Source organism: Musa acuminata, chromosome BXJ3-6 (assembly GCF_036884655.1).
Source record: "Musa acuminata AAA Group cultivar baxijiao chromosome BXJ3-6, Cavendish_Baxijiao_AAA, whole genome shotgun sequence".
Classification (NCBI taxonomy): domain Eukaryota; kingdom Viridiplantae; phylum Streptophyta; class Magnoliopsida; order Zingiberales; family Musaceae; genus Musa; species Musa acuminata.
In genome coordinates, this window is record NC_088354.1 from 12,805,893 (window position 1) to 12,828,369 (window position 22,477).

The 22,477-nt window shown below is 37.9% G+C and overlaps 3 protein-coding genes across 4 annotated transcripts; all 3 read left to right on the forward strand.

Moving 5' to 3' along the window:
• The first annotated feature begins 1,020 nt into the window (after positions 1–1,020).
• Positions 1,021–3,509, forward strand: LOC135640809 (probable protein phosphatase 2C 74). Of its 2 annotated transcripts, XM_065155568.1 has the most exons (5): positions 1,021–1,695; positions 2,138–2,311; positions 2,548–2,718; positions 2,805–2,984; positions 3,087–3,509. In XM_065155568.1, exons 1-5 carry the CDS (start codon positions 1,150–1,152, stop codon positions 3,243–3,245), a joined length of 1,230 nt encoding a protein of 409 aa, XP_065011640.1. In that variant the 5' UTR covers positions 1,021–1,149; the 3' UTR covers positions 3,246–3,509. The 2 variants fall into 2 exon arrangements, with proteins under 2 accessions (XP_065011640.1, XP_065011641.1); XM_065155569.1 differs by lacking the exon at positions 2,138–2,311 and having other exon boundaries at positions 3,087–3,385.
• A 5,407-nt stretch (positions 3,510–8,916) lies between these two features.
• On the forward strand, positions 8,917–13,585 carry LOC135641623 (sucrose-phosphate synthase 4-like). Its single transcript, XM_065157140.1, has 14 exons — positions 8,917–9,344; positions 9,453–9,542; positions 9,631–9,842; positions 9,920–9,983; positions 10,062–10,276; positions 10,354–10,855; positions 10,950–11,081; positions 11,157–11,288; positions 11,360–11,536; positions 11,654–11,707; positions 11,774–11,836; positions 11,970–12,830; positions 12,903–13,030; positions 13,115–13,585. Exons 1-14 carry the CDS (start codon positions 8,943–8,945, stop codon positions 13,380–13,382), a joined length of 3,300 nt encoding a protein of 1,099 aa, XP_065013212.1. The 5' UTR covers positions 8,917–8,942; the 3' UTR covers positions 13,383–13,585.
• A 3,669-nt stretch (positions 13,586–17,254) lies between these two features.
• On the forward strand, positions 17,255–22,121 carry LOC135641733 (glycerophosphodiester phosphodiesterase GDPD4-like). The gene is made up of 9 exons (XM_065157393.1): positions 17,255–17,518; positions 17,621–17,707; positions 17,788–17,885; positions 18,694–18,754; positions 19,891–19,971; positions 20,173–20,265; positions 20,920–21,009; positions 21,219–21,346; positions 21,686–22,121. Exons 1-9 carry the CDS (start codon positions 17,315–17,317, stop codon positions 21,843–21,845), a joined length of 1,002 nt encoding a protein of 333 aa, XP_065013465.1. The 5' UTR covers positions 17,255–17,314; the 3' UTR covers positions 21,846–22,121.
• Positions 22,122–22,477: the final 356 nt, after the last annotated feature.

Below are 22,477 nucleotides of genomic sequence, written 5' to 3' on the forward strand. Positions count from 1 at the left end.
TTCGGTGGAAACGTTCTCCCGCCGCAGTCGGGTATGACACAGAACTGCCGCTCTAGAAGCAGGTCATGGCCGCAATGGGAAGCGGAAGTGGTCTAATAACGCAGCCTGTTCGGATCGATTAAACCTAATAAACTTATGGGATATTTATTTATGTTTCACATATCTTTAATAGAATAAATCTTGTCCGTTAAAAAAATATTATACGATTTTTTTAAAAATTATTCATATTTTAATTATTTCTCAAAAATATCTCTCTTTTAAGATACCTCTCGAAATAATTTTCAAGTATTTTCATTTGAGTCGTTTATAATAATTTCAATAATATTTATAATGTTTATTGATGTACTAAAACTATTATAAATTTTATTTTAAAATATTATAAGTGATATTATATTATGTCTATTTGATTATAATTACTCATAAATTATTTATAATATTATTTTTTATTTTTATAAATAGTTTGATTGAGATATGAGTCGATTTAGATACATGAAGATGGTCAAAATATTATAATAAATTATTTTTAAATTTTTATTTAGATGATATTATTTTCAAATAGGCTGTGTAGTGTTTTTCTTAATGATGATAAAAAAATAATATCAGATTAAAACACTATAATAATTTTTTTTTAAAATAATTGGAATATTTTTAAATTAAAAGTATTATTTAAGAAAAAATAAATAAAATGACGAAATACTAAAAATGTGAAAAATCGTCCAAAAATATTTAGTCATTTCATTTTGCTTTTTCTCCGGGATGCCGGCCGGACTCGAAGGACTGATCCTGTCAATTCCCTCGTGCGACCGGTTCCGTTGCCTTTTCCCGGACCACTTCCTTCGCCTCGAAGCCTTCCTCCGGTTCCTGTCGAAGCAAACTGTTCACAGCAGAACCAAACCCTCGGCTTTAAGGATATCGCCCCGTTGACGGGTCAAACATCATATCAGCAAGACGACTCTTCCTCCCTTCCTCCTCTCTCACCAAACATATATAGTTAGATGCGTTCCTTCTCCCTCCATCCCTCCCATTCTCTAAACCCAGAGCGCAGTAGCCATAAGAATAGAAAGCCAGACCTTGGAATATAAAGTCTGCTCGCCCAATCCACAAGCAAAATCCCATATCGAGGAGCAGAGGGAGAGGAAGCAAGCAACAATGGTTGATCTGGCTGAGTTCCTATGTTCCTTGTTGTGTTCTCTTGCGTACCTGAGGCTGGCGGTTAGGAAGTACTTTCTCGTCATGGCTCCCGGCCGGGCATCCCCCGCCCCCCATTCGTCGTGGAAGCGGCCCGCCGAGCTGGCCGCCGTGGCCAACAAGAGGTCCAAGGAGTCCTCCGACCTCAGGGCGCGCCCCGTCGAGGATGTGGTTCCCGGAGGAAGCAAACCGGCAGGGACTTTCGTCGAACAGGTTTCGTCCCTTCCGAGGCAAGAGAACGTGGAGTGTGAGGAAAAATCCGGTCACCCGATGGTAGAAGTTGCGGAGAATAAGATGCCAAGGATGAGAAGAAGACCGGCGAAGATTGCCATACCAAAGCCTTCAGCTGATGCAGCTTTTGGTGTTGCGGATAAGGAGGAGGATGGTGTCGAAAGGGAATTGGCCGTCGAGGGTGGTGAGTACTGTGTGGTCAGCAGGAAAGGACAAAGGCATATGATGGAAGATGGCTATGGCGTTATACCCAACATCCACGGAGACTCCAAACAGGTAATATACAAATGAATATAAATATAAATAAATATATATATATATATATATATATATTTCCTTTAAGAGAATTTTGAATCTTGTTGATTGTCATATGAACTACAAGATCCTTTGTCATCTATGACACCTTATGTCCTATGAAAGAAAGGCTTCAGGTTACTTGCTAGAGAAACAATTGGCTTTTTTTATGATATAGGAATCATATATACAGAGAAATTCTCACAATGTCTTTGTCTTTGCTGATCTGATAATGTTGATGGAAATCTAATGGATTAGACTGATACATACACAACATTTACAAGTGACAGAAAGACCAAAGACATGCTCGCTTTCTCTTGTGAAATAGAAGCTCCAAATTGTCCATGTCCTTCTCTTGCATGTTATTTGTCGCACAAGTTTGACACGTTCTTCATGTTAAGCCTCTGGTTTTACTCATCTGCAGGCCTTTTTTGGAGTGTTTGATGGGCATGGGGGCCGTGCAGCCGTGGACTTTGTCTCTGAGAAGCTTGGGAAGAACATTGTTGCAGCTCTTGATGAGCCAGAAAAGGAAGAAAACCAAGCAGCAATGGCAATAAAAGCAGGCTATCTGACCACGGACAGAGACTTCTTAAGTCAGGTGTGTAGCTCCCAACTGCTTTGAAGCATTCAAACTTGCCTCTCTTTTAATTTGTATTCATTATCGACAATACCTCCTTTGTTGCGTTGACCATCAATGATCAGTATCAAATCAATATAACAACAAAGAAATTAAATCCTTTCATGCTATTGTATGCTCACAATATTAGAGCTGTCTAATGACACCCGTTACCAAAACTTACATAGTTGACGATGAATGTTTCCTTTCGTTTGTAGGGTGTTCGCAGTGGAGCATGTGCGGCCACTGTGTTGCTAAGAGATGGAGAACTACATGTGGCTAATGTGGGCGACTGCAGGGTGGTTATGAGCAGGAAGGGAGTAGCAGATGCTCTTACTGATGACCACCGTGCTGGTAGAGAAGATGAGCGCAATCGCATTGAGAACTCTGTAAGTTCTTCTCTTCTATCTCTCTCCCAAATCAGGTTCTTGATCTTGTAGCTTAATGAGCTTACAATATTCTGAACTCCACACAGGGGGGCTACGTGACATGTCGCAATGGAATATGGAGGGTGAACGACTCTCTAGCTGTGTCAAGAGCAATTGGCGACCTGAACATGAAGGAATGGATCATTTCTGAGCCCGAAACAAAGAGTCTCCAGCTAACTCCAGGCTGTGAGTTCTTAATACTGGCCTCAGATGGATTGTGGGATAAGGTAAATATGTCCGCTACGGATTTGCTGCACTCATAATTCACATTTACCACCTAAACTTTCAGTGGTGCAACTCTTTAACTCATCGGGGAACCATTCCATTAGGTCGGAAACCAGGAGGCAGTTGATGTCGTCTCGAGGCAAAGCAACGCCATGAAGTCATGCAGAGACCTCATAGAGGTCTCCTGCGGGAGGGGCAACCGAGATGACATTACAGTCATGGTGATAGACCTCCAGAAATTTATACAGCTGCGTGGGTCGTGAAACTTCCTCATGGATTCAATCTTGAGGTAACAGATGACATGCAGCATATGATCGGCGATACGCTCACTCCAAAGAACGCATCGCATCTTCGTAAATACTGAGATCAAGATGCCATGCTCGATGGAGGCCAATTAATCTTCATGCGGAGGAAGATGATGGATAGAGGAGAAGAAGAAGAAAGTGGTAGAGAGAGCCAATACCTGTAAATACACACATTTTTTGTCTCGATTTCTAGCAATGTCAAGTTCTTGTGAGCATAGTGAATTCAGTTTTAATTGAAGATTTAAATTAAAGATTTAAAATTTTTAAAAAGAATGAATATTAATATACGAGTGATATGAATTTATTCTTGTGTTATTGTGAGTTGGAGGACTTGTAGAGACTCGAAGCTCTATCCCTTATATTTCTGTCATCTCCTCTCGTCTCCCCAAAGTCAATCTCAGCTAACTTGCAGGAAACTCACAGTTTGATTTATCGACAACGTAGGCGACAAGAATGATGACTCAACCATCTTATTGTTTGATTGCTTAAGATTTTTATGAATCGAATTTTCTCGTTATTTTTATGCTCATCGATCCATCGGCTTCGAGAACTTCAAACGACTCTCCACATTTGGTCACTCCATGGATAATAACCCACCAATTAGGACCTCTTCTTCTTCTTCTCCTTTCTCTCAACTTTCTTTTTAGCTTTTCCTTCCCTACAATAGCTGACCCTCACATACAAATTACTGCCTCACCCACCTTCTCCCATGTCTTAACTCCTAAAGAGCAGATTACCATCCCCAAGCACACCACCATAGCAGAGCAAAGATGGAGGTGGAGAAGAAGATCGTGGCTCTTGCCATTCTCATCGCGTTACATTCCGGCGGTGTCTCCGGCGATCTCGACGACCACGACGCACTGTCCAAGTCGCTTCTCTTCTTCCAGGGCCAGTCGTCCGATAAGCTCCCGCCGGATCAGGCCTTGATTTCGCGAGCAAACGTAGGTTTGGTCTTCACCGGTCACCACTGCACTGCACAGGTGTCATACTCTTGTAAACAGTTCCTCTCCTCGCTCTCCCTCTATGTTGTCAGCCATCGCTAACAGGAGTTACTAATTCAAATATTTAGAATTAGATAAAATAAAATATTAAATTTTAGATTAAAATAAATAAATAAATAAAGATGAAGAGTTTTGTTAAACTATGATGAATTTTTTATTATTTAAAAATTTTATATTTTATTTTTTTATTAATATAAATAGATGTTAATGGAAAGCATTATTCTTTGCTCCTTTACTTAATCTTCTTTCTTTTCGTTAAAGTTGTACAAAAACAAATTAACAAGTACTGGTTTTAAGAAGACTAACAAAAGTACTTCGATTAAGAAAAAAAATCAATAAATCTAAAAAAAAATAAATATGACAGTCATTAGAGTAAATAATTTTTATCAACTCCTTTCTATATTTAAAGGTGAAATTATCAGTTTTGGACCATTAAAACAAAAATCTTATCTATTTTATAAGGATTATGAAATTTAATAGAAAATAATTTTGTTGAATATAATCCACAGGATCCTAATATTACTAAAGATCAAATGAATAAAAATATACAGAAAGATATAAGAGCTCTCTTCGTACTACAACAAATAATAGATGAGTTCCTATTTTTCCCGAATTATATCGGTATAAATATCAACAGAAGCCTAGAAAATAAATAAGGTAAAAAACTTCAAAGCTTCAAATTCTTCGACATAAATTCAAATTTTTTATTAAAAGATTCCGAATCTATCATTGGTTTTTTCTAAAGTCGGTATCAAATAAGATTTTACTATAAAAATATAAAAAATTAAATAATAGTTTTAAAAGTTTTACAAAGTTTATCTTCAAACTTTGATATGATTTTTAGAAGAAGTTAAAGATATAAATATATTATATATTGATGAATTAGTGAGATCACTTTTAGCTCATGAAAAACTTTAAAACGTGTTCTTCAAACGAAGATAAATCAAAAGAATGACCAAACTTGTGTTGCTCATCCAGATCTCCGACGTTACTTCTTCTTCAATGTGACTTCCGATTGTCGATCTCCATCGTCGGCCATAGGGTGCTCGTTGTAGCAACGACAAAGATGAGAGGAAGAAGGAGGTTGACTCAAAAAAGTTGACTAGGTTTTTATGTTTTTATTATATTATTTGGGTAAATTTTTTTATATTTTTCTTGGGAGAGATATCTTCATATTATGACTTTACTATTGATTTTTTTTTTCTCCTCATGTAAGAACGTAGTTTGTATCTCATAAATCCCATTTTTAAATTATTTTATCTGATTTTTTTTGTCGACTGGATTGATACATTAGCAACTACTAATCCTCTTCCTACGGGTTCTTTCTGCAGGACTCTCGTGGAGAAGGAAGCAGCCTCGAGTTCCCAAGAGTAATAACCTGTGCTATACGCTGCCGAAATCCCCATCGGATAGTGTCAACCGCACACCATGCGGGCTGCTTTTGTAAACGTTACGGAAGCAACGTACAGTACTCGACATTCACCACCTTAGTTCCTTCTTTCCATGAAATGCGTGATATGGACGTCACCCCTTACGTTGATGAGTATATATTATTATATTATATTATCTTATTTAATTAGTTAAAAATATGCTATAATTTTAATTATGATTATTGATTAATAATTTTTTTTAATTATGATATTTTTTTAGATAATTTTGGTAAGAATAATTCTCTTAATTATTATAAAAATACATTATAGTCTAGAAGAAATAGGAGAGTCATGCACAAATATTGTGTTCTGGAATTTGAACAATCGAACAGCTACAGTTTATGGTTGTGGATTCAGCTAAGCTAAAAAATATTAGTAAATTAATTTTGAATATATGATAATAAAAAAAATTATTTTTAATTATATATATATATATATATATATTTGTGTGTATATGTGTGAGCATACGTTGAAGAGAAACATCTTTGAGAAAATCTACGCTTGTCTTGATTTTTTATTATTTATAGAAAAATATTCAGTGTCATCGTAGTTGGACAAAAGAGAAGTGTAGTGATGTTGATATCGTCACAATAGCTTACAAATATCAGAGGAGATCCTTCGGAAGAATCTAAGCCGATGCTTGAAGTAGAGGTGGGAAGGAGGATGCCAAGAATGTGCCAATGCTCTTAGGATTGTGGAACAGCTTCCTTCTTGGCACAGAGGAATCTGATTCTCCACTGTCAGGGAGTAACTTTGGCACAAACATCATAGTATATCCGGTCCTTTAATTCGTCCCTCCTTCCCAAGTAGTTTAGCTTATTGATTCCACGTACGATTTTATAGTTGTATTATGATTACCAAACAAACACAAACACCGAAGTTAGGAAAAAAATATTCACTTATTAAATTAGTTATCACATGAATAAATATTGAATTTTGTATACATATATATATATATATATATATATATATATATATATATATTCACTTTTTTTTCCTTGAATTTTGTATTTAAAGTTGGCTATGCTTAAATATTAATTTTTTTTGTATAAACCTTATTGTTGATAAATGAATTTGATAATCTTTTATGAAATGATTGTGATATATCCTAGCGGTTGTTAAGTATAATCATTAAAAAAATTATCTTGTATGTTTTATAATCTATTATTATGATTATTATCCATGTGATAAAACATAATAATTTTTCATAAAAATATATTTATTACTATAATTATTTTTCATGAGGTAAAATTATCTATTACTATGATTGTTCGTAGGATGAAGTTACTATTACTGTGGTCGAGTTACCGTAGTAATATGTAGACATGAAATTGTGATAGTAAAATTCACAGCTATGTAAGTAAGAACCATAAATAAAAGTATGTTTTTATTATAGTGATGTGCTATATAAAATGACATTCTTATGAATGTATTTGTTGTCACATCAATGTTGCTATATAAAATAATATATACATTTTTTTCAAAAGTGATATTTATGAGCTTTTGACACTTATAAATATATACTATCTTCGTTATTTTCGTCGTCTTTTATGCTCGAAGCAAATGAGATAAAAGAAACGAGATATAAATATTTTTTTTTTATCGATGAGCAAAAGTAAGAGGGAGGGAGAGAATATATATTTTTTGTTTTTGAGATAATTTTTATTCTCGTTCAAATTTTATAATATCACAAGTAAAAGTTGGAAAAAAGTTTAGAGAAACAATAGAAAAAGTTCATTAAGAAGCAATCGGGGAGGAGAAAAATGGTGTTATAACTACGGGTCGTAGAACAAGAAGCATCCTTGGAGGAGCATAATATGGATTGTGATATCACTGGATGGAGAAGCTTGGAGAGCGTGCCTGCAACATCAAAAGCCAGAGGGAGACGTCTCCGACACTTTTCTCACTCTAAGAAAGCGGCGTTGGATTCCTCCTACAGTAACAAAAAGCCATCCTGTATTCCTTGATGTGGTTGAAAGCCTGCACACAGTTGGAATCTGTCCATTAGCATTAAGTACGAAAGATGATGTTTTTGAACTCTAGCAAGGGAGGTGATGAGGCCCCAATCATTCTCACAGAAAACTGTGTGTGGCAAGGAATAATATAATGGTGATGAGGAATGATCCCAAAAATCCCGCACCAATCTTCGAGTCAGGATGAAGCTTCATGGAATTCCAGATGAGCCTCCTGCTTTGGCACTCGAGCAAAAAAGCAAAGCAGGGATGGAAATGGGATATTCCTCAAGATAACCACTCTCTCTCAACTTGTGACTGCTACCATTTCCAGCTTCCCACAGCCATTCATTGTTCTTCCTCATCCTGTGTTACTTCTTTGTTTTGCCTGTTTTTTTGTTCTCTTTTTCCTCCTCCACTTGATTCTTTCTGCTCATTTGGAATTGGAATTTGGCATTGGGCAGTGGTACACAGGTCATGTGGTGCCGAAAGTGTTGATAAGATGCTCTTTAGGTGTTGGATCCACAGTTGCTCCGCTTGATTGGCACCTAATGTTCATCCTACCTAAAGCTTACTGCATATAAGTAGAAGGCATCTGCTACTTATGTCTGTGACCATGCTATGTGACATGGAAAAGTCACAGGTAAAATCTGCTTATGAATAGTAATCCTTATAAGCATAAAATCTATAATTATACTATATCTGAAATGTGAAAATAATTTATATGTTAAGATTAAAATCAAGTGTATAGATCTAATTACTACGATGCGTATCTTTTGATGTCATCTCTTCAGAGATCTCGTTTGATTTGCTAAGCACCGTTTTTGATCCAAGATTGCTGCAGGCACCGATCCAAGATTATTGCAAGTACTATATATATATATATATATATATATATATATATATATATATATATATATATATATATATATATATATATATATATATATATATATATATATATATATATATATATATATATATATATATATATATATATATATATATGATTTATTAATTTTTAAACCGTCTTAAATTGATATAATATATTTAATTTTTTTTAATAAAAGATAATCGACTAAAACGAAATTACCGATATATTTAAAATTAAATTAATTTAAGTATATAATCTTAGAAGATAATAATAATGATCAACAGGGAATAATTACTCAGTGGAGTGATTTAATACAAGGGGTGAAGAAAATAATAATAATTGGCGTTGGTATTCCTATTTTGGAATTGGAATAAAATTTCGAATCAACCCCTATATAAATGAAGGCCCTGCTCGCTCCAACACAACTCGAGCAACCTTCACCTCCCCCTCTTCCCCTTTCATCTCTTCTTCCTCATCTTTCACTCCACAAAGACAAAACCAGACCTTCTCTGTTTTCCTGTAGAGGGCGTAGAAGAGGAGGGAAAACGGCGCCGAGTGGTACAGAGATGGCGGGAAATGAGTGGATTAATGGCTACCTCGAGGCCATACTGGACGCCGGACCCAAACAGCCTCTCCGGCTCCGTGACCGCAACTTCTCCTTCTCTGCCCTCAAACAGCTGGTGGTTCGCTCCGCCAGCAGCGGCGGTGGCGGCGTGGAAAGATACAGCCCCACCAAATACTTCGTCGAGGAGGTCGTCAGCCGGTTCGACGACGCCGACCTCCACAAGACCTGGACCAAGGTTTGCTCTTCGCCATGGCTTACTGCGTAATCCCTGTTCGACCTGTCGTTCGATTAGATGCGCCTTAGTGCCATGCATCCATGGTGCATGTGGTTGATTCATGGATAGGTGGTGGCCACGAGGAATAGCCAGGAGCGGAACAATCGGCTGGAGAATATGTGCTGGAGGATATGGCATCTGGCACGCAAAAAGAAGCAGGTGCTGGCTTTTGGTGATGGGCGCAACATGTTTGCTTTTATTCCTCTCGTTTGGCACTTGCTTACATGACTTTGGAACGGATGAACAGATACAGTGGGAGGAGGCGCAGCGGCTGTCGAAGAAACGGCGGGAGCGGGAGCAGGGGAGCAAGGACGCGGCGGCGGACATCTCGGAGCTATCGGAGGGGGAGAAGGTGGAGCCTCCCAAGGACAGCATGCCTCGAATCAACTCGGAGATGAAGATGTGGTCGGAGGATGATCAGGACGGGAAGAGCAAGCATCTCTACATCGTTTTGATCAGGTGATTAGCTCAATAGAAACAGGACATGTTGTGCGATCGCCAACAATTAGGGTTCTTATGATTTGGTCTCATGGCAGCTTGCATGGACTGATACGTGGGGAGAACATGGAATTGGGAAGGGATTCGGACACCGGAGGACAGGTTTTGCATCAACAAGGCAAATAAGAGCAAGCGATTAATCTCATGATGTTAATGCTTTTATGTGTGTGTCACGAACAGGTGAAGTACGTGGTGGAATTGGCACGAGCACTGGCGGCCACCAACGGCGTCTATCGTGTGGACCTCCTGACTCGCCAGATCTCCTCCCCTGACGTGGACTGGACCTACGGTGAGCCGGTCGAGATGCTGACTCGTCTCTCTGACGTGGATCGATCCACCAACAATGACGGCTGCGGAGCCTACATAATTCGCCTTCCGTGTGGACCCCGAGAAAGGTGAAAATCCAACATCACAATTCATGACGTGAATGTTTTCATGCATTTGATCTTACGATCACCAAGTTTTTACTCAGGTATATACCCAAGGAGTCGTTGTGGCCTCACATTCCCGAGTTCGTGGATCGGGCCTTGGCCCACATAGCCAACGTGTCCCGAGTACTAGCCGACCAGGTGGCGGAGGTGGACGGCGGCGTCGGAGGCGGAAAGCCGATTTGGCCGTACGTGATACATGGGCACTATGCCGATGCAGGGGAGGTGGCGGCCCGGTTGGCCGGTTTGCTCAACGTGCCAATGGTGATGACGGGCCATTCGTTGGGCCGAAACAAGCTGGAGCAGCTCCTGAAGCAAGGGAGGCTCAGCCGGGAGGACATCAATTCCACTTACCGGATCATGAGGAGAATCGAGGGCGAGGAGGTCGCGCTCGACGCGGCGGAGATGGTCGTCACGAGCACCCGGCAGGAGATCGAAGAGCAGTGGGGGTTGTACGATGGATTCGATCTGAAACTGGAGAGGAAACTGAGGGTGAGGAGGAGGAGAGGCGTCGGTTGCCTAGGGCGTTACATGCCGAGGATGGTGGTAAGTGAGAACTCAATTCACCTAGCATAATTCTGACATGCATGGATGTCTCTGATAATTTTCTGGTTCTCATGCTCTTTGGCTTAAATTATAGGTGATACCACCAGGGATGGATTTCAGCTACGTGAACACGCAGGAATTGATGGAAGGCGATGGGGACCTCTCATCTTTGATCGGCTCTGACGGAGCTCCAAGCAGAAGGGATCTGCCTCCGATATGGTCTGAGGTCGTACTATAAGCTTTAAGCTTTTCATTTGATTAAGCTTCGAGCTCATACTTAAGGTTGTCAACATACAAGCAGATAATGAGGTTCTTTACCAATCCTCACAAGCCGATGATCCTTGCACTGTCTCGGCCGGACCCGAAGAAGAACGTGATGACTCTGTTAAAGGCATTCGGCGAGTGCAGCCGTCTCCGGGAGCTCGCTAATTTGGTACTCCTTGATATATCACTATCCTCACTGAAGTCGGGGCCACAAGTGCTTATGCTCTTCCTTTGTCGCAGACACTGATACTGGGCAACAGAGACGACATCGAAGAGATGTCCGGCAGCAGCGCAGCTGTTCTTACCACGGTGCTCAAGCTGATCGACAGGTACGATCTATACGGTCTGGTGGCCTACCCCAAGCATCACAAACAGTCTGATGTCCCCCACATCTATCGCCTGGCAGCGAAGACCAAGGTATTGGTCAGAGCATGATCATCACGAGAACAGACGTGATTTTACTGAGACCTGAATGTAGGTAGCAGCAAGTCAAACATATAATTGTCCATCTTATTTTCGTCAACATTTATGCAGGGAGTCTTCATCAATCCAGCTCTCGTAGAACCTTTTGGCCTTACTCTCATAGAGGTACAGGACTCTCAAGTGGCATACCGGTTATGGGTTTGTGAGCATAAACTGTCTCTTGTTTTGCAGGCAGCTGCCTATGGTTTACCAGTGGTTGCAACCAAGAATGGAGGACCTGTGGACATTCTGAAGGTTCCCTCTATGTGGATCTTTCATTACTGAGTTTGAAGAATTCACAACATGAACTACAGAGGATGAAATGTGATCAAAGCAGCAGCATTGATAGATCCTTTCTCGGTGTTGATGAAGACTAGTTTGATCGCAGGTGCTCAACAACGGGGTTTTGGTGGATCCGCACGACCAATGCGCGATATCGGACGCGCTGCTGAAGCTGGTGGCCGACAAGTCGCTCTGGTTCGACTGCCGCCGCAATGGCCTCAAGAACATCCACCGCTTCTCGTGGCCGGAGCACTGCCGCTCCTACCTCTCCCACGTCGACCACTGCCGCGCCCTCAGCGGCCACCCGTCGTCCTCCCCCTGCCTCGACCTCCCTCCCACCGCCGCCGCCCTCGAGCCCATGAGCGAATCCCTCCGCGACGTCGGCGACGACCTCTCCCTCCGGTTCTCCCTCGACGCCCCCCTCGACCTCGCTAACCCTCCCACCGCCAACAGCGACATGGGGCCTGCCGCCATCCTCGAAGCCCTCCGCCGCCACCGCTGCAGCCCCCACGCCGCCGCAGTCAACGACCACGCCCCCGGCCGCAGGCAGCGCCTCGTCGTCGTCGCCGTCGATTGCTACAGCGAGGACGGCCGTCCGGCGCTCTCCGACCTCAGGCGCGTCCTCGACGCGGCCATGGCCGTCGGCAGGGGGCGGGTCGGGTACGTGTTCGCCACGGGGTCCACCACCGCGGAGGCCGTGGAGGCGCTGAAGTGCTGCCACGTTGATCCCGGCGAGTTCGACGCGCTCGTGTGTGGGAGCGGGAGCGACGTGTACTACCCGTGGCGGGATCCGCCGGAGGACGTGGACTACGGCGAGCACGTGGAGTACAAGTGGCCGGCGGAGCACGTCAAGTCCGCTGTGCCGCGCCTTGCGCAGCTGGATGAGGCCCCCGAAGGCGATCTGACGGTCGACGATGCGGCCTGCCGTCCCCATTGCCTCGCGTACTCGGTCAAAGCCGTCGACAGAGTGAGCTCTTCCGTCTTGACACACAAAAACAAGTGAATTAGTTGTATCCAATTGCCTTCATTCTGCTTTCAGGTTCGCAAGATCGACGCCATTCGCCAAAGGCTTCGGATGCGAGGCTTTCGTTGCAACTTGGTATACACACGGGCAAGCACACGGCTCAACGTCGTCCCCCTTTTCGCATCGAGGGCATCCGCCTTGAGGTCCATATCTTCACCTATTTGATTCCCCGACCGCAGTCTCAGACAACGTTCTCTGCTTGACAGCAAGACTTGCTATCATTACAGGTACCTATCGATACGATGGGGCGTCGACCTCTCGAAGATTATGGTGCTCGTGGGAGCGAAAGGGGATACCGATCACGAGCAGCTCTTTCCGGGCATGCACAGAACCCTAGTCGTTAAAGACGTGGTTATTCATGGCTCTGAGAAGCTTCTGCGCGACGAGGACAACTACGAGACAGAGGATGTGGTGCCAACACAAAGCTCAGACGTCGTCTCTCAACCTGAAGATCGTATTGCCTCAGAAATCACAAGTTTTATGGAGAAAAATTGATCTTATATAGTATAAATATTATATAAATATTAACCAATTTACAAACTTCACTTAACGGGCAAACACAAATGTGAATGGAGCTATAGACGTATAGAATAAAGGGTTAAATGCCCATGTAATTTTGGTTATAAATTAAAGTCTTTATCATATTTAAAATAATTTTTATATTTTTTAAAATATAATATATAAATATTTTTTGTCAAGTACGAGTTAATAGACGTTTGAGTCTGCATACATGTTAACTAACAGACGTTAAAGTCTGCACATATTGATTTATAATAAACTATTAATATAATAATATATGTAATTTAAATTAAAAATTGAGACAACTATTAATGACGGGAGGAGACATTATCGTGTAAGCGACCACCAACAATGACACCAAGCTGTTGTTGCTTAGTAGGTTATCATACACACGTAGCCTCTCTTGTGTTGACAAGTTTAGGAACTTCTAGTCCTATCTTAGGTAGATGTGCATCGACCAATAGACATGTAATGATCTTTTGGTTCCACTTCCTTCTCTTAGGTGTCTTCGTCCCTACTACCGCTCACTTCGTCCTCTCTCACCTCTACCTCCAGCCTCTTCTATCTCTATCTCTTCGCCTTTATCCATCGTTACAGCCTTCATCGCTTCATCTTTCTCGATAAGATAGACTTTTTTTTAAACTTAAATTACACATGTCATTATACTAATAATTTATTATGAGTCAACATGCCACGTAAGCAGATTCTATTGTCTGTCAACTTAAACTTGACAAGAGGGACTTATACGCTATGTTTTTTAAAATATATGGGTTATTTTAGATACAAATAAAATCATAAGAGCTTAAATAATCAATGACCAAAATCACAAAGGTTAAAATAGACCTTTTTTTTTTAAACTTAAACTACATGTGTCATTATATTAACGTTTGTTCATTTAGCCTTAGTGATTTTGGTCATGGACCACTAAAGCCCTTATGGTTTACTCATATTTAAATTAATCCATATATTTTTAAAAACATAGTATAAAAACCTCCATCGTCAAGTTTGAGTTAATATACATTAGAATTTACTAACGTGATATACTGACTCATAATAAACTATTAATATAATAACATATATAATTTAAACTTAAAAAAGGGTCTATTTTAGCCTATATAATTTTTATCATAAACAAAAATCTATTTTGTTAATGAAGAGGAAGCGACAAAGGCTATAGCGGTGGATGAAGGCGGAGAGACAGAGATAGGAGAGGTTGGAGGCGGAGGTGAGAGAGAGTTGGGCCATCACATTGTAAGCGCAATGAGTGGGGGCACAGGAGAGAACGAAGTGAGAGGCGGTAGGGACGAAGATGCCTAGAAGGAGGAAGAGGGACCAAGAGACTATTATATGCCTAGTGTCAGACTGGTCGACGCACATCCACCTAAGGCATGATCAAAAACTCCTAAGCTTATCGTAAATGCCAAAGGCTACATGTATCCAATGCCCTACTAGACACCAGTTGCTTGGTGATGTTGCTTGTGGTCACTTCCACAACAACACCTCCTCTAGCTATTGATGATGATCTTAATTTTTTTAATTTAAATTATATATTATTATATTAAATAGTTTATTGTAAGTCAACATGTTACGTAATTATACTCTAACGTTTGTTAACTCAAACTTGACAAGAGGAGCTTATATCTATATTTTTGAAAATACAAGTATTATTTTAGATACGAACAAAATCATAAGAGCTTAAGTTGTCTATGACGAAAACTATACGAACAAAAATATATTTTTTTGAAAACTTGAATTATATGTCATTATATTAATAGTTTATTATAAGTCAGCATGCCACATAGGTAGACTCTAACATTTGTTAACTCAAACTTAATAGGAGGGGCTTATATACTATATTTTTAAAGGTGCATATATTATTTTAAATATGAATAAACTGTAATAGCTTAAGTAATCTATAACCAAAATCACAAGAATTAAAATGGACCTTAACCCTTAATTATATCAAACAAAGATAAAATAATCTGACCTATCTACCTTGTTTAGATTATAATACTCTATACAAAACTTTGATTTAAGTAATTTTTTATTAGAAACTAGACCCTTGTATCTTTCTATCAATATCTAATTTGAATAATTTTAAATATAAATATATATCAAAATGTTAATTTTAAGTGATCTCTTAAATCCTAGTAAATAAAAATAAGTTGATTCTGACCCATCTGTATTTAATTATTTATAACTTTTTAGATAATTCTAATTTTATGTAAAACTTAATTTATCTAAAAATAGACTCATATATATTTTTAATAATATCTTATTTGAATAAATTGGAACTTAATTTTTTATCCAAATATCTAGTGCAATATACTTTACAAATTCTATTAGAATAGATTTATTGTTAAATTTATAAATTTTTATTTTTACCATTTTAAACTTGACTAGAGTTAAAATTTGAATGAGTTATATAAAAGTTCATATTATCTTCATATGTGCATGACATGTATATTTTTATTGTCTCCCATGTGTTTCCAATATATTTTTATTTTTTATAAAATATCCTTATTGTGTACTTATGGGATAGTGTCAAACTTTATCAAAACTAAAAAAGAAGATATATTCATAATAGTATAGCAAAGTGTTTAATATGCTCATATAAGTAAATCGATATCAAGATACAAGACAACAAGCTCAAGAGCATATTTATATTTATCATTTCATTAGATTCATTCGTAAAAATGTAGCAAAGTATATTATATTGAGTATATTAAGAATAATATAAAACATAAGGTCAAGTGTCACATTTGATATTTCATTCAATTCATTTATATCAATAGAGCATATAGTAACACATAAGCAAGTCTTTTGATAACATATCATTATCCACCTATTTTTGGATGGTTATTCATATTAGTCTCTTACTCTAAGAGCTCCTTCCACTCACATCTAACTTCAAGCTCTATATATAATCTCATTTCTATGCCACAAATATGATAAACACTTATTAATCTTTGTAAAAATTTTTAAGTTAGCTTGTCACTCGCCCTTATGTTAGGTTTGGGTCAATGCAGTGAAATACTAAAGCATTGTAGTAAGTTTTTAGTTTAATATAATATTACTATAAAAAGACACTTTGCTTGTATTATTATCTAAAAATCTAAATTGGTGTATGCTATTTTAAAGGTTAAAAGACCTTTTATAGCTTGAAATTTAGAAAGTTAAATATAAAGTTTTTACATTTATGTGAATTTATGGTAAATGTTTGATTTATGATTATATTGTTTCATTGATCTTACTAGTTTATAAGTGATTGTTAATAATTTTTTAATTGAATTTAAATTTTATGGAGATATCAAATAATATGATATATGATTATAAATTACATATTTCTTATAATATATGTGAATAAGAATTGAATGTTTTTGGTGTCCATAAATTTTATATTTTGGATCATGAGTTTGGATTATTGATGATTAATTTTTTTTATTTAAGATACGTTCACACCTTTTAATTGTTATTTTGAGAGTTTTACAATTATGCTCGCGGGTATATGTACCAATGATAACCCATTAGGAATAAACATGTCCTATGTATATTATCATATATATATATATATATATAATATTTATTAAAAAATAATATAAATAAAAACAATCTAGCATGGGGACATGAGCTCTCCTTCTTCTTCCCCTATCGACTCCTCTCCTCCTAATGATACTATTATTAATATTATTATTATTTATAAAATTTATTAAACTTTATTAATAGTATTATTATTATTTATAAATTTTGATATTTATTAAATAATTTTTAATAATAATTTTAGTTTTTAAAATAGAATGAAACAATTGTGAACTGAATATATTTATATTCGGCTCGTCGATGCATAATAAAACGGTTCGATTCAGAAATCACAAAACAGAAAACAAAAACAAAAAAACAGAAGCGAAATGAAGGCGATCGGCGTCGGGAGGAGGCCTTCACCGTCTTCTCCTATCCTCCCCCATCACTCATCGAGCCAGAAGAAGCTTGCACGAGCGCGATTACTCCGCATCCCCTCCAAGAGGTCGCTCCTTCGCCTCCTCCTCCTCTTCGCCGTCCTCGCTCTCGCCCCACCCCTCTACTTCCACTTCCGCCTCCGCCGATTCCAACAGGTACCGGTCATCACGTAAATCTGATCCTATACTTGAAACCCTAAATCCTGCTCTTTTATCTCTTTTGTAACTTTGGTGTTGACCTCGATCCGTTCGACTCAGATGCGATCGAGGAAGTGCGGGTGGTTGGAAAGTCCTCCCCTTGTCTGTGCTCATGGAGGCGATTCGAGCAAGGCCGTCCCCAACACCGTAATAATTGTTCTTCCATTTTTCTGTACGATTATTTTTGGTAAGTGTGGTTTTTCCTCCTTGTTCTGACCTATTAACAGATGGATGCTTATCGCGTCGCCATCGATTCTCGAGTGGATTGCATAGAAATAGATGTCTCTCGTTCTTCAGATGGGGTGCTGTTTGCGCTGCATGATCGGTGCGGTTCATATTATTTTTGTTGCTTCACTTCAATTTTGGATTGGTAAAAGTTTGTCTGCTTTACTGCATCCTGAAACACATTAAGCTATGTGGTGTTGTTATCTGTTAACGAGATTTGGTCTCCTTCAAGTGGGTGCATGCCAGTGGGACAATATAGTTTGGAATAATTCAGTTCTGTAGTGGCAAAAGAGGATGCTTTGGAATTGCATTTCATAAGAAGAGGATGAATATTAGTAAGGAACTGCAGATTGCTAAATTTTCTATACCCACAGAAGGGGAACGAAAATGTTGCGATTTACATTTTGTGTAACTTTCATCAACAGTTGCTTTGAAGTCTTAAAGGACTGTTATTTTCCCCTCACTTTCACCTGTTTTCTTTTGCTGTCTATTCTGATCCTCTCCTTTGACCCTAGAATTCAGAAACTTTGATAAAATCTCTGTTAAGACATGCTTTGACAGTTTTAAGGTGATTGTATTACATATATGTCATTTGATTAGTTGTTCGTTCTATCCTATTCAAATGAATTTGGCTTTCATGAAGTTAAAAAGGTCCACCTGCACTTCTAAGGAAATGCATGAAATTTCACTTCTTTTGCAACCGGATTGATTTGGAGTACTGGCGTTTTCAAATACTCTTGAATTAGATATTGAACAGATAGACAGAAAATTATATTTTGCATCAGAAAAACATGAAATTTATCTGTGGCAGCTCTATATAATTTTCTGACTACGATTCCATCTAAGGCACTATTTTATCTACTTTTTCTAAGCATCATTTAGACCTAATTCTTACATGACACAGGCAGGGATCTGCAGAGGATGTCTGGTAATAGTACAGCAAAAGTTGGCTACATGAACATGAATCAGGTAAGAGTTCTCTTTTTTATAGTTCATGAATCAAGTGGCATTTTGATTTTAATCACATGGTGTGGAAGCTTCCTAGTGCCCTTTTGTAATTTTTATTCCATAACCAATGATAAGAATTCAGTTTCTTGTCTGTTCACTTGTCTTGACATGAGTAAGTCTATACCAGCTTTGTTTGTTTCCTCTTCCTATATTCTGTTGACAATATCTTTCTCTCATAATGACCAATTCACATTCTTATAGTTCCAGAAATATACATCATAAAGAATGAATGATAGAGATACAAAAGTAAATATAAATAAAACATATCACAAAAATATAACATGGGTCTGTTTTACCTACAAAACCAGGAGAATTTGCTTCATATCCGGATTGCTTCAGCTGTTATGACATGATAAATTGGCCATTTTCTTTAATGATTTCTTGTAAACAGCCAAGTTTGACCTTGTTGTTATTGATTTGTGTAACAAATCATTTCAAATGAAAGTAGTATATCTGCATGTTGCATAATCTTTGTTTGCCAATGTCAACATGACAAATCCTGTCTTATAGAATTCAAGTTACATTGCAAGCCAACGGTAGTTATGCTGCAATATTCTTGAATGTTGTTATTTTGCATTTATCATCACATTTTTAAATAGGATGAACTCATTGGAAGGCAACAACAAATCTTCTTAATAAATAGCTTGGAAGTGATAGTTCTAGGTTTGTTCCCAGATTATATTGGAATTGATGCCTCTAAAAATGAATCTCTAATTCAAAGAGGAGAAAATGTGTCTTAAGCTGTCAACTAGAATACTAAACTACGGACATATATAACCATTTTAATCATTAAGAAGGCTATTTAATGCCGAATAGACATGACTACACCAAAAAAAAATAAATTAGATTACTGATGAACACTGGCACAGTAAAGGCTATCTTTATGTACATTATTGAAATTTATTGGAGGATAGCTGATTATTTGGTTAAATTGTTTGCATTTTCTTGATAGCATGTTCTGTTACAAAATTTGAAATTGAAAGAAATTTTATTATTGAACATCTGAAATTACAACTGATCAGTTTCTTGTGTTGATTATATTCTTTGTATATTGGGGAAGTCACTTTTATAAGGTGATCTTTTAGTTTGTGCTATAGATAAAGGAACTGGATGCAGGCCTTCAGTTTGCACAAGAATTTCACAACCAAAAAGTTCCTACAGCTGAAGATGCATTGGCGGTATAAACACCATATTTCTTGAAGTTCTTCCTTCTTTTTTGCTTTCACTTACTGATCAATATATTGTCTATTAGAGATTTACCAAATGAAGTAACAGAATTATGACAGCTACAATTAATGATTTTCTTCTGGTCAGCTAGTAACAATGATAGTCATTTTTCTGGATTGTAATTTTGTCATTCATTTCATTTACTTATGCAGACAATAGCAAACTCAATTAGGCAGGTCATTGTGGATGCAAAAGTCGGCCCACCATTGTATGAGAAAGGCCTAGCAAAGGACATACTGTCAATTGTAAGTTCGGTTATTTGTAATTAATCTATTGCTGCTGTATTCATAGGAATTTCTAGAAGGGATGCTATCTTAAGTTTGGTGTTAACCAAGCTTAGATTTCCATATATATGGGGTTCTGCTTGGCCCCAGTTCAGAACATCTTAGTTGGGCGAGCTTGTGGTGATTGGTACAGAATTATGAAAACCAATGCCTGTAATTCAAGATCTATATCCCAACATCAACAAAATAATAGCATTTTCACTGAGAAAAAAGTGAATGATGAAAATGTTAGCTTGAGGTCTACCATTTATATGAAATATTTTCATCATCAGTCATTGTTTAGAGGATAAAAATCAGGTTAGATTGGCCATGGGTAGGATCATGATCAGTGGGATCATGTCAGTAAATCAAGGGTTGGCTGAAAATGTTCTAAAAGAAAAGTAGAGAAATAAGAATGGAAAGAAAAAAATGGAAAAATGGAAAACTGAACATATATATCAGCTGACCCCAAATAGTTGGGACATTATAGTATCTTTTTTTTGTTGTGTATATTCTAAGATACACTAAAATTTTATTTTCTTACACGTATATCCTTGAAAAGAACATCATAGTGAAATTGACTATAGTATTATTTTCTTACATGTTATTTTCTTTTCCTTAATTAAATGTTGACAGGTGAAGAAAACCCAATGCAGAAATTGCGTTGTCTGGGCAAAAAGTGACGTCTTGGCAAATGATGTTATCAAGCTATCACAAGAAGTTGGGGTATAACATACCTCCATAAATTTGTCTTTTACATTGCTGATTAAGTTTTATTTAGAGTCTCGTAGTTTCATTGTCATATCATTATAGGCACAGCTACATAAGATGTAGCTGGGATGTCAATTAGGAATTTGCTCCATTGCATATACTAAGAAAGTTTTTCCTTCTCTTGCCTGGTCTCAGTCCCAAACTCAATTCCTGCTACTGTTCAGGTGGGATACATTGTTATGAGTGATCCTTCTACTGGTGCAAGAAGCAAACTTTTGAGAATGAAAGGTGCTGCAGTTGTGGGCGTCTACCATCCTTTGGTTGATGAGGAACTTGTCAGAATTTTGCATGGGTACGAAACACAGTTCTAATCGACTTAATCTTTTCTCTCTCTCTCTCTCTCTCTCTCTCTCTCTCTATATATATATATATATATATATACATACATACATGTATGTATATATATATACATACATACATGTATGTATATGATAAAAAGGCAGGCCTTAGATCCAGCTAGAGTATTATTTAAAAGTTAGGGAAAAATGCACCATCTTCTCACTTTTGGCAGAACTTGACTAGTATACTTTGCTGTAAAGTAATTAATACTTGTGCTGACATGATACGAAGAATAGAGCATCTAGTACAATTAATATGGAAACCATATTAATGCCATTTGTGTTCCAAACAGGGAGGGCAAGAAAGTCTATGCTTGGACTGTCGATGATGCTGGGTCCATGCAAAGAATGCTGTTTGAGCATGTTGACGCCATCATCACGAGCAATCCGTCCCTCCTTCAGGGCATCATGCAGGACATGAAAACAGAATGTCTACAGGGTGGGTTTCCTTGACAGTAAACTATCTATCTCCCAGATTATAAGGTTACTCCACAGGATTCATACTTATTCTGCTAGCCTTCTTCTTGTTCACTATTTAAAATATGGAAAGAATGACTGGGTTGTGTTAGATCATCTATTCTTAAAGCTATTTTCAGCTTTACCTTCTTTCAAACTTCACTCAATTTCTCTATAGATTTTTTCATAGATAGCTCGTTGTTCCTTTTGGGTTACCCTATTTATTGGAAATTTGGAAAACATTAGCTTCCTTAATACATAGCTTATTTTTCACATTGCAGTTATAATCTTCAATTTCTATCGCATATATTACTGCTACATGATGGGAGAACTTAGAGGATAAGTCAACGAATTATGGCTGTTCATTGAATGTGCTGCTGTTTGTGTGCTTCCATTGATATAGCATAAGACAAACGCAATGTATACCCAACCAAAGCAATCAAAATATGGTATTTATACTAATATTGATGGGCGTTGGGCCGACCGCTCCTTGGCCCATTACCAGCCCCATGATACTTCTCTAATCAGAAAGAAACCGCGCATCCACCGTTCATTTTCTCGGGACATCAACTAATATAAGGCTGATTGGTTACTGTCGCATGAAATTTATTGTGCGGAACCGTCTGTTT